Source organism: Anarhichas minor, unplaced genomic scaffold (genome assembly GCF_050575085.1).
Source record: "Anarhichas minor isolate MPS153535 unplaced genomic scaffold, ASM5057508v1 ptg000049l, whole genome shotgun sequence".
NCBI lineage: Eukaryota > Metazoa > Chordata > Actinopteri > Perciformes > Anarhichadidae > Anarhichas > Anarhichas minor.
Genome location: NW_027466495.1, coordinates 3,583,849 through 3,600,825, shown reverse-complemented (window position 1 = coordinate 3,600,825; position 16,977 = coordinate 3,583,849). Strand labels below are relative to the sequence as shown.

The following is a 16,977-nucleotide window of genomic DNA, read 5'->3' as shown; positions in this document are numbered from 1 at the left end:
CCTCAGTGATTCTTTCTGCCTCAGTGCTTCTTAAATTTACATAATCAAAAGCCATGTTCAGATATGTGTTGGTGTTGATACCGGCATTCTTACCTTACATGTTTGGGGAAAGAAAAGAGAGTACTGGTATCAGCTAGGTATACCTGGTATTGACAGATGCCCTGAGTTGGGGTATCAGCATGGATATTGGGAAAGAAAGTTGGATTAATGTATCGTTAAAAGCTACTAAGCTGCCACACAAAACTCTAGCTCAGGATGACAAACTACGCGAATAAATCCACCATTGAGGTATCGGATGTGTCAATTCCATCTAAGAAGCTATGATGAACGGCTGGACTGAACACGGTTGACATATTGCAGGCCCCTAGAAGTTTGGTCTGTCTTAAGGGCCAACAGACGAGGGCAGAAAAAAAAAAGGAAAGCTCAATCTCAATGTAAAACACTGTAGATTTCCATGTTCGCGGAGACGTTAACACTCTCCGGCATTTCCTCTGAAAACCACTCTGACAGGCCCTGAAGAAGACATTCCCTGCTAGCTTTGCCATGCTGAGGCCGCCCCCCCCCTCCCTCCCTCCCTCCACTTCCTCCACAATGCCGTGACACAGGATTAGCTTTCATTAAGGAAGGCGCTGTAATCAGCTTTGGAACATAGCGGAGACGGAACAATGGAGGAGGCTGAAAGGATCTGGAAGACGGGGTGCTTTGGGTGCATGTTCGGCGGTGTGCAAGCTATTCCCACAAACGGAACCTGTGGCACATAACAGCCAGACAGTTTCACAGCCACACTTATCTGCATAGTCCCCAGCATTATGTACTACGCTTAAAAAAGGTTGCTACCACGACAAACACGGCATAAACGCAACATACCAATTGCCTCACTTAGGGCCCCTGACACAACAAGCAGACAGTCAACCATAAGCCACGCGATAGCTTTTGCAGTCACACTGTGTTAGCATGATTATTATCTTACGGCAGACATTGCGAGAGAAAGATAGATGGCGGGCTGTTCGGACCAGTGATTTCACCTATTCAGTCTGGTTTATCTTTAATTGCTACCGTACAAGCAAAGACCGTGAGCTCACACCGATGCAAAGCAAACCAATGTGCAGAACTTATGCTCACTGGGTCAAATGGCTGTCGGCTTTAGTTTTTTTCCCCCTGTTGAATTGCACGGAGTGAGACCAAGATTTTTTTTCTCTGCCAATGAAAGGCAAAAATCCAATATTCTCATATCGCAAATGTGACAACCGATCATAACTCTAAATTGCCATTCATAGATCAAATGAAAGTAAATCAGGCCTCCCATAAGGTCTGCGCTATCAAGTGTCTGGTCTTGGTCTCAAATGACGGCAGGTTTCTGCACTGCTTCAAGGCTACAATTTCAAGCTTTTCCTCAGACGGTAAAGAGAAAGGTCAGGCAGCTAAGGAGGGATTGGTGGGTGTGTTTGGATTCCAGTCGGGACCAAAAAAAAACCTGGCCCTACACGTGCACAGAACCACCTTTGTGCGAGTCCTTCGCCGCTCTCCATCGTCAACCGGCGCTTGCATCGGGAAGGACCGACGACACGGGTCTATCGAGAACATACGTCCCCCCGCTAACCCTAAGAGAGCTTCTCCAGAGCGCCGGCAGCCACTTCACAAAGCGCTCTTGTTGGTTGCTTGTTTCTAGGAGTGTGTAGTGACATGCAGACGAGTGGCTGGACGCAATAAAGATCCCCTTGTGTGCAGCTCAGCTAAGGGTTTGCGGTGGTTATCCCAAAACCAAAAAATTTGACTTCAAAAGCTTCACCGCTAAGTTAAACATCTGAAACTCAACATCATAATGATACCATGAGAGAGAGAGAAGTAAAAATATATTGCAGTATGCTGGACAGCTTTTGAGCAACTTTTGCATTAAGTGCTTTAAAATATTGGTTGATCATAAAATTGTAAGCATAGTAAGTGAATTAATTCAACATTTTGCACCTGGGATACGGTTTTTTTCCCCCCATCCTTTTCACTGCCTGCTACGGTCGACTGTAAATAGCCATATTGAAGCCTCTTCTTTTCCAGCCCCTTTTAAATATTTCAAGCCACACATGTACACCCTCTGGAGAGAACACTGAAAAGGAATTTCATCTGGCAGAACACATTTGCCGCAAGCATCGAGACGTATCATGTCTCGTTCGTGGAGTACAAAAAAACAAACTCTGGGGTGGCATCCGCATACGATGCCTTGAACATTTTCAATATCTGGCTGGCACCTGTGGGAGGTCAAGTACTGCCCCAAGTTGTACGACCACGTCTAAAACTCACAAATAACAAAATCTAGACCAACGATAACGACGGGACTCCTGACGCAATCGGATTCAATCCTATATTACCAAATACAACAATGTGGCATGCAAATGAATAGAGAAATGTGGCCACGTTGCAGAAACTCCGACCGACTTCAGTGTTTTCTGTACTCATTCGCAGCTTGCCTCTGAGATAATATGCCTCAACAGGCGTGATCGCACCTCCCAAGGAGGGCTCGTTGGCAGCCGAGATGTTGGCATTTCTAGAATGCAATTACTAGACGCATACAGAGGGGATGAGGCCAGTCTATATTTGCAGCCACACTTGGTAAACGGAGCATACGAGGCTTGAGGCCGACCCAAATAAAAACACGGCCTGAACTGTAGATAACGTTCATCATTAATTAACTCACCTCGGGCACTCCTCTCAGCTAGCAGGGGTGGGGGGGGGGGGGGGGGGGGGGGGGGGGGGGGTGTTACCTGCTCGACTTGGAAGGGAATACCTCCCTGCCACTATCACAACGACCTGTGAACTGGGACAAACCCTTTCCAACCGTATGAGAATAGCCCCGTCACATATGTGAAACGGCATTCCTCCATGATGTGTCCAAGGGAGGGTCAGAAAAGGCAAGCACAGATCCAATAACTATACATAAATAAAGCTAAAATACAGGATTTGAAAGTGTACTCAGGGATTGGGATTCAATTATAATAAAGACGCATCTAATGTTGTAACAAGCCTCTTTGTGGCATCAAATGCTTGTGTCCAAGAGATCCATGGTTGAGTTTCCATTTCTGGCAGACCGACTGTGGTTTTGCTGATGAACAGGTGGTGAGGCAATGGGATGGCGCAGCCAGCCACCTCCTCCCACCTCTTGCCAAGACAACAAGGCCCCTAAGAGCCCCCTTCCTTCGCAATCGCTTCCTTCTCCCTCCCTTCCCCCCCAATGCCCACGCCCACATCTCAAGCCCATCTCTGAATCTAGGCCATGACTGGGGTGTGGTGGGTTCTCCTGCCAGCAGGGGCACCTGACTGCCAAGAAAGAAAAATCAAAAAACGACATAGGAGGGAGGGGAACAAAGGAATTACTGCCCTAAAAGACAAAAGGAATTCTGAGTCAGCAAGGGATATAATTCCACACACACACACACACACACACACACACACACACACACACACACACACACACACACACACACACACACACACACACACACACACACACACACACACACACACACACACACACACACACACACACACACACACACACACACACACACACACACACACACACACACACACCTTGTCTCGCCATTCCCAGCCCCCTGGAGGAGCTCTATATATCAGGAGAAGCTGTGACGGAGCCCCTGAAGTAGCTGCTATTATGCAACCCTTCTGGGCTTAAAGTGACTGTAAAGTAAATCATCCTTCTCTGCTGCCAGCCTGACCTCTATAACTGCAGGGAAAGCACTTTCAAAATTCACTAGCGGAGTATTACGCTGAAGGCACCATCTGCGCAGGCTTTACTAGGAACCGCGAGATTAAAAGGCAGTTAAAGCATCACATTCAAAAGCCGTCTCTGCAGCCGGCGGCCAATCAAAAGGGCGAGATGTGTAAGTGAGGGCCGGGGCCTCTATGAAACTCCAGGCGCTGCCGGGTAGTGGGGGTCAAGCAGTAGCGGGCTGCTTAGGTCGGGCCCTCGATCCCTTCGGGGCAAGCGGGCCTGCTGCAAGGGCCACGTGTCCTTGCAGATCCGGTCAGCGAGTAGGTTCAGGACTCGGAGAGGGCCACTTGACAGCTTGACTGCCTGAAGGGAGTCTCGACTCCCAGACTCCTCTCTGCTGTGGTCAAAGGCCTGCTGCATTGCCTTCGCTGCACATCTCTTTACATTTACAGACCAGATACTGTAGCCGAGCAGATTTTTGTTTTTTCCTCCAGTTTCTTCACTTCTGTAGACTTTCAAAGACATTCCTACATGCTATGTTCCTCCGCAGAGCTATGCTCAGCTCCAGTTGGTGCCTCTCATTTATTAACGTTACATTAGAGTCACCATTATGGGTTCAACCAGAGTGATAATTGAAAGAGACAAAGATCCCACTGAGCAACAGTTGAATAGAAATAGAAGAAACCGCCAGTCGTTGGTTGGTGCATAATAAAGCCTGTAACAAGCTGGAATATGGACAGGTGTGTTGATTAAGCAAAGCTATTCACAACATACAATAGAAATGCCGTCTTGCACCGACAGGTAAAAAGGAAGGAAATGTAGTAGAATTATAATATTTTTTTTAAATCACATTTTTTCCTCGAGTACAAGAGTTCAAACAGACATCTGTAGAACAGGATATTAGTTCATCACAATACATTTGAGAACATGGCTGCTACAAATACTACTGATAAAAGCAAATCATTTAAATTAGTTGATACTTTAAATAATATTAAAAAGGAAGGCTGTCTTATAAAAGTATATCAGAGGGGATAACTTCAAATACAACTCATTTAGGCACGCCTAAAAACAAGGAAGAGATCTACCTTTGTGGAAATAATATTTTGTTTTACCATATGTGGTATATCAGTATTTGAGGTCCATATTTTCAGTCTCAAACATGGCTTGACCATGTCATGTGATATGCTACTCCAGTACACTCTAAGATCAGATATTACTGGGACCAGAGAATTGCAGATGAACCTTTAATATGCAGGGATTCACATTATTATCACTACCACCGACGACCCCTGTAACAGCAGCTATCCCTGGCGTTTGGTGTTTCTAACAATATTTCTTCGCTAAACACAAACAGACACGAAAGCATACGCTGCCACACATCCTGGCAGTTTGCGGATTGTAAAACGCACACTATATTTACTTTTTAAAAAAAGCAAATGGGCTTTTTAAAAGACATCCCATGCAGGGCTGCAGGCTGATACCGCTCGAGTGCATAGCTCTGCACTATATACCATCTGTTGGACTAGTCCCTGCCTTCTTAACTGCTGTCTACAAAACAGACGGCACACAACAACTGTTTAATTCAGCTTTCAACTACTGTTTGCCAATGTTACTCTCATGAAATGATTGAGATTAATAAAAAAACAAACAGGAATCTGGCTGGTTGAGGGGGGGGGGAAATGCTAAATTGATTTGACTCTTGCCAATCGCTGCCGAAGTGCTGGCTTAAGAATCAGTCGGAGATACACTATCTGCCGGCTGACCGGCAGGTTTGTACCTCGATTTGGCCGTCCCCAAGGCTGGCCACATTCCTCCAGGGGGATCGGATTACGTTCTATACAGGGAGACGGGCCCGAAGCATTATGGGTGTTTTGGGTCTTACAACGCGGGTCTGGCACAGTCGAGCAGCCAGCGTGAGCAAGCGAGTGTGCAGAAGGAGGAACGAAAAAAAGAAAACGCCGAAATGAATGGCAGACGGTGGCCTAGCGAGGAAAGCATTGTAGTCCTGGCTGAAAGCAGGGATGGCATAACCGCAGAGAAAACTAAATAGAGGGGGAAAAAAGACAAGAAATACGTTGTTGGAGGGTAACTGGGATACATGACAGAGAGACAGGGAACAGTTGAGCCTGTGAAAAAAAGAAATAATAAAAATCTGCCTCCGTACAGTATGTCTCACATTTTTACAGGACAGTGCTGACTGTAAGTAACTGTCGGGCCCCGGTAGAGAAGCTGTCAAAGACGTTGTACTCTTTAGTCTTCTTGAGACTGTGTGTCATGGACTTGTGCTCACAGCAGTGACTGTGCTGCCAGTGAGCTTGTGTGTCACTCCTCAACCTCGGCAGTTTCTGTGGGGGCTGGGCCACTATTAATAAAGGCTTGCATGATATAGCGAAGCAACAAACGAACTGCCAAAAAAATAAAAAATAAAAATTACAGCTAGCGAGTGCGCGTGTGTGCAGGACTGGGGTGTGACAACGGCATTAATTACCAACAATAGTCCCACTTCTCGGGGCTCAGGAGTCAACACTGAGTCAATATTAGCTTATTGAAACAACATGTCTCCCACGGTTTGATGACTCAGTATTTTTTTTTTTTTTTTTTTTTTAGAAGCTTCACACAAACAAAAAGTAACATCAGTGGAATGGGGAGGCTCCTACTACTTCCTTTGAGTTTGACATTCTTCAGAGTCATCGCCCATCACACACACACACACACACGTATGAAAAGCACACGGGAATGAACATGCCCAACAATGGCAGCTAACGAGCGCGTTACAGTCTATACGGAGAAACAGGATCTCTCTGCGTGCGGGCAATAAAAGCGAAACGCTGCAGCTCGTAAGCGGCAGGGCCCACCTGACAGCGAAGAGATGCGAGCGGAGTCCACGAGGCCTCCCTCCGCCCTCTAATGGTCCGATAGGGAGCGGGACGCCATTAAAGCTCAAATGATTGGTCATTGTAATGCATGGCTCCCCCGGCGTGGTTTGGACAGGCACAAAATCAATCGGAGCCCTGGGACACACTAACCTCTCTGCAATCTGGCTAACAGAGGCCCGCTGTGGGCGTCAGTCTGATGAGATATCAGTTTGCACCATCACCGCGCTCCCCTTGGCCCCCGGAAAACGCCGAGTCGGCTTTACTTCCAGGGTGGGAGGGGGGGCAGTGACCGTCTGTCACCGGTCTTTGCCGTTGCTGAGACACAGTCCGTCGAGGACAAACCGATGTAAATTAAATCTAACTTTAACCAAGATCAATTTACCCCCGCAATTACTAGCAGACTATTCCCAGAAGAAGATGAGCTGCTGAGGGGGGCCAACCGCCAGTAATGAAATGTCACCCGGTGGTCCGTTTCTGAATTGACCCTGGGGCCTGATTCAACAGACAAAACAGCAAGGGGCATGGTAACAAATATAGGTCCACCAGTCACGACTCTGGCTGGGGTCGGCCTCTGTAGACGGAGTGAGTCCTCTTCCCTCTCCTCTTCACGTGGGCGGGAGTGACTGAGCGGCCTGCCATCATCAGAACTGGGCCAAACCTAACCCCTGGAAATGTCCCATTTTTTTAGACATTCAGGTTTTAGGCTCGATTCATGCAAAATTCAATTCATCATTTTGAAAATTTGGGGGGGAAATAAATACATAAATATGTAGATCAGAAGATTGTTAGTCAACATCCTGTCAGGCAGTCAACAAATGCCGACCTCACAATGCAACATCCTGTCAGGTCAATTATAGAACAAGCTGACATCCAATGAAAGATAACTTTTTTTCTTTGGTAGACTAAGACAAGCAGACACCAACCAAATTCACCACCACACGGACTAAGGGGGTTCATTCTCAGCCAGGTGGTCTATAATTAACGCGTGTGAATGAGTGTAAATAAACCTTGGGGCCTGGACTCACCTCCAGCTGTATTTGTATAGCTGGAGTTTCTCTCTCGTCCACACACTGGGTGCTTTAGCTAGTTGGGCTAACAACACCTGAAAGAAGGGAAAAGTTACCCCCGAAGTTGTCTTTCCACAGATCAACAGTGAATGAACGGAGGAAAAACAACGTGGCACATAATGGCTTATTTACCCATCTGTAATTAGGGTTTTCCTCAATTAAGCTCATTTTTGTTCATTTGCTTAATGGAGCTAAGAAATAATAAAAAAGGGTCCATGCAGAACCTGAGAATAGCCTTTTTAGTCTAAATATCCTAAAAATACTGAATCACATTGTACAAGTCAACCAGAAAAGTAAAAGTGGTTATATTGCTCTCAATCTTACAGCCTCTGTTACTGGAGGCTTTAAGGAGCGTATCAATAATACTTGATTAAAAATATTGATTGGTCTGATAATTAAAAGGAACTGGATACACCCAACATGATCTCCTTGTCTGATAGAAATCGGCAGAAAGGATTCATTTCTCCAGCCGCAGTTGAAATGACGACGATGATGAAAAGTGGTAAATAAACCGGTGAGGAAGTGGGATCAACCCTCCGCTGCGTTCTTTGATGGAGCAGCAAACAGCCGGCAAACCGGTCCACATGACATTGACTATAAATCCCCACACGTACGTCACTCCGAAGGGTCTCCTGGTTTATAGTCAAAAGCCGCCGGTGCTGAAAAATGCCGTTAAAGATGTCAGACTGCATGGGAAAGCCATAAATCACAGGGCAAATTGTCTGAATGCACCGCTCTGATGCCATGTTGGCTGATGCCGCTCTCTGTGCCTCTATGCTTCAGCGATCCGCCGAACCAAACCCCCTCCTGCCGCCGAAATAAGGCTGCACTCGACTGCAGCCCTCCAACCTGAAATGAGAAAATTGGGCCCGACAGGTCGTCATTCCCAGGATGTGCTCCAATGGGCGCAATGTTTCGAAGAAGAAAATTCTGGAGTCCAGCGTCACGGCCCGTGTTTCAGGTGTGGAAACAGAAAAAAAAGGTCATCATAACAAACTCCCTCATAGCCGAGGTTTGACTTCACCTGTCCGGCCATAATGCCGGATAAAGTGTCCCAGGTGGTATATTGCCTGCTGCGTTTCTTGCATGTCACCTCACGCACACGGCCACGTACTGAAAAAGGAAAGAAATCTGCATATTCATCAGTTCTTCATAGGAACAGGTTTTTATTTACATCAGCTTTAATTTATGTGTGTGTGTGTGTCAACAAGTCGCGATGCCTACGAGACAGCAGGGAAGAGACAATCTCGCATTGACAGTTACGATGAGATACTGCACACCCCTTTCCATGTCATTCCCCGCAACGCATGCACCGAGCCCACACAAGAGCTACGGCATCCCCGACATCCCCCCCCCCCCCCCCCGCTGTGACTCTTCTCTGCTTGCTAATCTTACATTTACAGGCAGGCCCGCAGACGGCTTTACTCATTTCACCCATATTTAAATACAAAACCGGTTGGCTGCCACAACACAGGAGCGTGTGTTTATGTTTGCATCTGTCACACGGCAGCATGCCAGGGCTTGTTGTTCCCGATCCAAGAAGACAAGTCTCCCATTTAGCATACAGGTACGGTCGGGTTTTTTTTCACCACAAGGAACCTCCTCCTGGTAATGGAGACAAGTATGGCGGGAGAAATGCCTAAATACAGCGCGGGTGTTCAAACTGAAGAGGTTTGTCCTCAATTTTAAAAAAAGAAGCACATACCTGCGTTTTATTCTGAGGTGCAAAATGGTTTCTCATTTAGCATGCGGTTTGAGGTGGCTGTGTGTGCGCGTGTGTGTGTGTGTGTACACACATACCTGTGGGCTGGAGTTAAATAAATATTCAGGCGTTTTTAAAATGTAAACAGACTGCAATTCTCTGCTAATGATACAACCAGGGGTGTAAGGATTCATTCATTACACAGATGCATTGATTCAATGCAGATGTAGCTGCAGCAATATGGTAACAGAACAAAATAATAACACGATGTGGCTTCAGCAACGATACCTTTACTCCTACCAATGCAGCGCCGAAATTGTTCAGAACTACCAACACTATATTTCACAAACGAGTACTGCAGACAAACAAGAGATCCTTAAAGTTAGAGATCCCTACAATTTACTGTTCCTGAATGGGACAGGAACGATAAAATACTGTAAACTTGCAAAGCTAGAACACTAAACCTATTTACTAACTGCTCCTCATCATTTCATAAGGCCTTTTTGTAAATACGGGATAATTAGTTGTTTGTTTACTTTATGTATACAGTTCAAAAGAAAGCAAGCCTGTAGATATTGATGTCTAAATGTTTCAGCTTGAGTGTTTTAAAGTAAAAAGTCATCTCAAATCTTCAGTGTCTTTGTAACTGAAACGCATACAGAACAGTGTGGTTAAGTGTAATTATGCCGTCTTGTTCCGATTCACCGTGCAAAACAAAAATGACAGCCTCACTTGTTTTACTACACATTTGTTTTTGCTGATTTTGGCCAACAGTTACCAAATCTGACTGTAATTTACTAAATCAAATTATGCACACACACACACACAAATTCGCTCCTGAACCAAAATAAACATCCACAGAGTTGTTAATTTAATGAGTCTCTGTGAAGCTAATGAGTCACAGCCCTTGACAAAGCATTTGCTCTCAATTATTTTGCTAAACAGCATTTGGCAACAGTCCCATGACAGATGGGTTTTTTCTACATCTGAATCCTAAAAATCAACTAAAAGTGACCCATGCTGTGGCCCGTGTGCATGCATGCATGTATGTATACATGAGTACACTCTACTCCCTCAAAATCCAACTGCTTTGGGACTTGAGGTGAGAAAGCTGATTGACTACTCCGGATTTGGCCCATCCTTCCCCGCGCTCACTGTACTGGGTGCCCAACATGTAGTTACATGTGTTGTAGACACTGTATTGATTGCTCTGTAACCAGCTCCAGGGAGGAGTCCAATGACACACGACTCCTGTCCCCGTTCCAAAAAAAAAAAAAAAAAAATCGCTTTTGTTCGCCGCTGCAGCCGACAAAAAGGCCCGTGTGGCAGAAATGAAATGGGAAATGCTGAGTGTTTGTTTATACGGAGGCGGATTTTTTTTTTACCAAATACGATAGCGCAACATCATGATGCATGGCTCACGGACGCCAAATGTGTGTGCAAGCAATCGAGAGTGGACTAATTTGTTTGTTTGCTCCTCGGCGAAATGGCACTTTGGTGGTTGAAGAGAATGTAGCGCATTGTGAGGCGAAATGTGATGAGCTGCAATGGCAAAAAAGCTGCAGTAAAACTCTGTCCCTCTACATATGAGCTACAAAACTGCTGATTATAACTGCACTGGTTCAGATGTATCAACGGCGGGAGTTTAAAGGACAGCAGATCCCCGAACTGTACTCGTAGGCTTAGCAACAATCTAAAAACGCCAAAGGTAGGTAAACGGTTTTTCTCCCCCTATTGCTTTATCGAGACCCAACATCCATTTGTCCACATGAATTAGCAAGAGCAGCGGCTTTAATGCATGGAGTCAGATTACAACCTCTGAGCAGAGCCGCCTTTATCCCCCTATATGGAGCGTAATCTGTTCAAATCCGCCGCTTTGCCGTGCTGTAAATCCACAATAGAGCCCAATTCCTCTTTAATCTAATGAGCGGTAAAGGTGCACTCACTCAGGTTCAGAATACCGCGGACTATGTGTCCGAGCGTCACGTCGCAACAGAGGTAGTTCCAAGTCTCCCCTACTAAAATGCAATACACCAACATCATCTTTCACTTGACAGCAGACTATAGGCAAGCAGATACATGAGAGGTTTCGGTCGCTCATGGTTTCTCATTTAGTATATATATATATATATATATATATATATATATATATATATATATATATATATATATATATATATATATATATAAATATATATATATAAATATATATATAAATATATATATATATAAATATATATATATATAAATATATATATATTAATTCTATTAGGCTGCCTCTTGCGGATTCAATCTTGCAATCTTATTCAATATTCTTATATTATTCTTATATTAATCTTAATCTTATTCAATCTTTACAATCTTATTGTAGCAATCTTGTGGATTGCTATATATATATATATATAGCTGCAGCGATTAGTGTCTTTGAATCCGCACAATAAACGCTTACATTTTTTGAGCAGTCAGTCAAAAAAAACAATGCAACCACCCTCGAGAATTGGAAAGCTAAAAGGAATTAAAGCAGCTTGATGTCTGCGGCACACGAACGTCGTTATTCACTCTGGATTCAAATTGACGGTCTTGCAGAAGAATAATTTATGCGACAAAAACAAAACAAAAGGATGTAGTTACTGATAATATACTGCGGACCTTTTGTACTGAAATTTTTACTTTTCAAATTACAGACTGGCACAGTATAATAAATAAATAATAAAAAAAAAAAAAAGCCGCAGCAGTGATTGTAAATCACTTAACTTTCCCACAGCAAACTTATTGCCATGCAAATAAAGCTAATGGCGAGGTTTATGAATGCTAATGAGGAAATATTACTGAGAATGGCGGCACCCAGAGGGGAAATCCAGACAAATGATGAATTAATACCTCTGTATTACACTGTGTTTGTACCTGGTGAGAAAGAAAACCCAACGAAATGATGGCGCACACATGCCAGCTTATGAAAATGGAGCAGAACCGTATGCAGGTGTTCACATGTAAGGCAAGGATCAAGTATGTGGCATTACTTAATGTTCTGTTCTATAAATGACTCGGCTATCCAGCTGGGATCAGTGGCTGGCATTGCGCCGCTGTCACCACCGCCATTTCTCCAGCCCACGCATGTCTGAGCACGGGGGCCTCTCCTCAAAAGTCAAATGTCAGATGTTATCCATCCCTGCTCGCAGAGAAGGACCCACCATCGGGGGCTCGGAGGCCCTGCTTCTGGGCTGGTGACGGAAAAACACCATTACTGAGCTTTGTTGTGCTTCGGTGGTTGTAATGTTCGCACCGTGACGACCATATTACCAACGGTTTGTTTGTTTGATATCTAACCGAGGGTCGCTCGGGTGCAAACTTTCATTCGCTACTCAAATGCAGAGCATACTTTTGTTTCCACATTCAAAATCGAAGTTAATTGGCAGTAATTATACATTCAAAAAAGAACTGTAGTCGCTGCAAATGCTGATGAATGAAAAAGTTCAATGAATAGTGCGTGATAATGGTTCATTTGAGTTGAAAAATAAAAGTGCCAACAGATTCCTTGGTTTCAGGTTCTCTAATGTGAATATTTAGTTTTCCTACTCTATGATATTAAACTAAGCATCTTCGATAGGACTGGGCAATATGGAGAAAATCTAATATCACGATATTTTGGACCAGATATTGATATTGCGCCGATATTGTAGGGTTGACCATTGGTGCTTTCACAAAATATTTACACAGTGAGGTTTTTGATAATTAATCATGAGGAAAGTAGGTATAACGACTAAGTGGGTAAAGGCAAATAATAGCAGCAAGAACAGTCTGGTAAGTTCAGAAATTTAAATCATTAAACTGTAATGCAGCGTTTAAAACAAGGAAAAAAAACATACCATATCGATATAATTCTATACTAACAACAATATCAAACAACTGACTTAACTTAGAAGCAATGGCGCTCATTAAAACGTAACGGTGGAAAGATTGCTCATATAATTCAGGTTCTTCCGGTCTGGTATGAAAACACGACGCAAATGACGCAACTTCTCCTGCTTCAGTTGATTAAACTCTGATGAGTAATTACTATGCATGCGGCAGCGGCTCTCAGGAGCATTATGATAATGCCTTTTGGAGAACAGGTGGATGCAAAGCACTTATGATAAGTTGGACTGACACCTCGTAGCGGGGCAAACCAAGGCAGCTGAAAACAAATTACTTCACACCTATAGCCTGCAGTTATTTTGGAGAGCTGCTTTGTACACAGCCAGCGTCAGTGTTGTCATAATACTGATGCATTACCAAAACACTGACTTCTCCAAACTTGGATGAATAATGAGCGGAATTACTTTGCCGATCATCTGGTTGAAGAGTGAGCTCGAAGGAAACCGGGGCTCAATCGGTTAGATTCCCTGACAGCCCCTCCAAAAAAAAAAAAGACCAATCAATTACTTTTAACCCGATTTAAGACCAAAGCAGACCTTCTGCCAAGCAGAGAAGGGAAAACACAGTGTTGAGACGTTGCAATATGTTGGCATCTCCTCGGCGAAAAGGAGCTTCAGATCTGCGTAACGCGACCAGGCCAAGTATCCCCACTGATCATGTTAAATCTCTTCAAAAAAAAGACCCGTACTTGTTGTATCTATTTTTCATTAGCCTTCAAGTTGGTGGAGACTGGTAGGGGCGGATGATCTCTTGAAATATTCATCACAAAAAGCACCCAAGACATGCCGTGAGTTCCCTTTTAACGTTCAACCCCATTTTCTGAGCGGGAATGTATAGCCAAAAAACACGACGGGTTATCTCTGTACCGAAAAGACCTCGTCGCAGTCATCATTTCGTTGAACTTTTTTTTTTCCAAATGGCACAAAGCTCAGTCTAAAGGAAGCAATCACGTGGAACTATATTTGCTAAGGGAGCTCAGGCTCGTCTTTTAATATAGTCAATGACTCCAGTCATGGTCTTTTGAACACTGTAGCGTTGCCTTTCCATCCTTTCTCAACCAGAAAAATCTTTTAACATGTAATGCTCACCGATGATCCGATCATTTCAAGCGGTTGAACCCTTGAAAAAAATAAAAATAATAATGACTTAACGCATCCCGACTGTGCCTTTTTGTGCACACGCCTGTTGTGATGTGCTGGAAGCTGGAGAGGATAATGGTTGCAACTAGTGCTGGAGCACAACCAGCACGGCCACAAATAAAAACACATTCTGTCATCTCGATGCTGAGGGGGAAAAAAAAAAAGGGGCTTTTTGAGTTAGTCTTCCAATGAGAGAAATCTCACTTCCAATGACATTTAGGCGCTCATATTCTCACAGAAATTGGCTTCGATGCTGCAATTTTAAGTGGAGTATACTGCTGCCTTTAATAAGTCAACAGAAGATGTCAACTGACATGAAACTGGGCAGGCTGCATGAGAGGCAGGTCGACTTGATAGTGATCTTTATTGCATTCTTATGGTAGACGGCAAAGGTGGAATGTCAGACCTGTAAAAATGCACAGGGAATCACCTCCCCATATGGCATGAACACTAAAAGGCACACACGATGGACAACCTCAAAACGGGGAGATTACAAAAACACAGGCGACATCAAGGAGTATTATGCAATGGTGAAGAAGAAGAAAATAGAGCCTTGGTGAAACTATGCTTGGTGGTGCATGCAAAATTAGGGAAAATCGCCCTCGGATAGAATGCACTGGTTGTGCAATATCTGCATGCATACTGTAAAGCTGTGCACTGTGTATATGAAGCGAATGGTCATGCATCTGGCACAGCTGCTGCTAATGAGAACAGTGCATGTACAGACAAATGTGACAACATTTCTGGAAGAATTCGCCACTCTGGTCTGCACACTGGAGTTGCCCTCACTTCCTAGTTTACTGCTGCTGTCATAGCTCGGCTAACACCCTTCTTCCTCCACAGCACAGCAAACAATTTTTGCTGCTGCTTGCTGCTGCTGCGACCGTGAATTCTTCCCAAGTCTGCCACCGCTGGTCAGAGAGCCAGAGCCGTGGGTATAGCGTCTCGTTTTCAGCGTGGCATGAACAAAATACACTTACATTTCACCACCCTGTCCGTCGTAGATAACTTCGGTTCATCATTCGGCTTGTTTTCGGACATTTCCATTGTGGTATAATATTGAGATATAGCAGAAATGAGACTGGGAGAAGAAGAAGAAAAATAAAAAGGTCCCTGCGTTGCTCTTTTGCCGAACAACTCTCGACTCTATCCGAGAAAAAGAGACCGCAGTGATCTCACTCGGTCGTATCAGCGGCCAAAAATACTTGCAACAGGGTTACAATTTCACTGCTGGTGCTGGAGGAGCTGCTCCGTCTGATTTACTGTTACTCTGTATCAAGTTGTATGAGCGCAGTGCGCAGTCTAAAGTGCTAACCCACAGGACCCGCCCCCGACTCACAGCGACTCCTTCTATTGGCGGAGAGCGGCAAGGCTGCCACTCTTCATGTCCATTCACTTTTATTAAAGGACTGTTTCTGTGTCAATCTGGTCTCTTATGAATAACTGGTATGCATCACTTATGATACACATTTGTGGCTGGGTGTGCACAATAAATACTTTGATGAACAGATACAAAAAAGAAATAGTGATCACTTCACAAAAGCAGATAATATATTAGATTTAGCACAACAAAGGATCCATCTATTAAACACATATTTGGACCCGAGACATACATTCTCAGTACAGAAGCTTGTTTCCACCTGAAAGAGAAAAAAAAAGTAAAAAACAAAACAAATGGTAAAAATGTGCATGGTCTTTATTTTATTTCTTTATTTGTAAAGACAACATAGATTAATCAACATTTCTATAAATATGCCAGTGTTAACCCACTGGCTAATTTTTAACTGCAGTTTTTTGAAGGTTGATAGTCTTAGTCAAGTTAATAAGGTATACAGACAACAGTATGAGATAGTAAGGCAAAAAAGTACGAGACAAAAGTCAGTCAAGATATAGTGAGTAAAAGATTATGAGCTGAAAAGTCTAAATTATGAGAAGTCAAAATCCTTAGATAAAAAGTTAAAATGATGAGGTAAGTCAAACATTATGAGTGAAGGTTTTGAGATAAACTGTCAAAATGATGAGATAGTGAGTAAAGTTGTATTTATTTTTATATTCATCTTTCTTTTCTTCTTTTACTGGCTGAATCGGGCTTCCGTAGGAAATATGAATCTCATCTGCATAATTTTAATTTTGCCCCACTTTTTAGTCAACGACAATAACATTAGAAAGATATCTGGAACACTAAATGAAGGCCAGACTTCGATGGAGTTTGCTCTTTTCATAGTTCCCTGAGGATGAACCCCGATAGTTTTAGTGAAATGCTGATCTTTCTATTTTGGATGCTTGAATACTTTTCCTCCAGTGCCACCCTCAGGATAAGAGTTGCAGCTTCACTTCTTGTTTGTTTACAGTGATAACAACATGTCTCTCTGAGGTCACGGCTAACCTGACATTTACTTATTTGTCTACATGTTTCCATACAAAAATAGCTGGGTTTAATGTCTGCTACAGAGGACGTGTTCTGCTCAGTCAAACTCCCTACAGATCCCGTCTTTGTGGTTAGATCATGGTAGACATACAGAAAATGTGAGTGAGTTAGACGTGTGTGGATCTG

The 16,977-nt window shown here is 43.8% G+C and overlaps 1 protein-coding gene across 1 annotated transcript in view; it reads right to left on the bottom strand.

Moving 5' to 3' along the window:
* The window catches only part of LOC142971690 (protein phosphatase 3 catalytic subunit alpha), a 57,500-nt gene extending 41,797 nt beyond the window's left edge, over positions 1-15,703 (bottom strand). Inside the window, exon 1 of the mRNA XM_076112309.1 lies at positions 15,404-15,703. Coding sequence (XP_075968424.1) covers positions 15,404-15,470 — 67 coding nt within the window. The 5' untranslated portion in view covers positions 15,471-15,703. The remainder of the gene's footprint in view (positions 1-15,403) is intronic.
* Between the last annotated feature and the right edge of the window lie 1,274 nt (positions 15,704-16,977).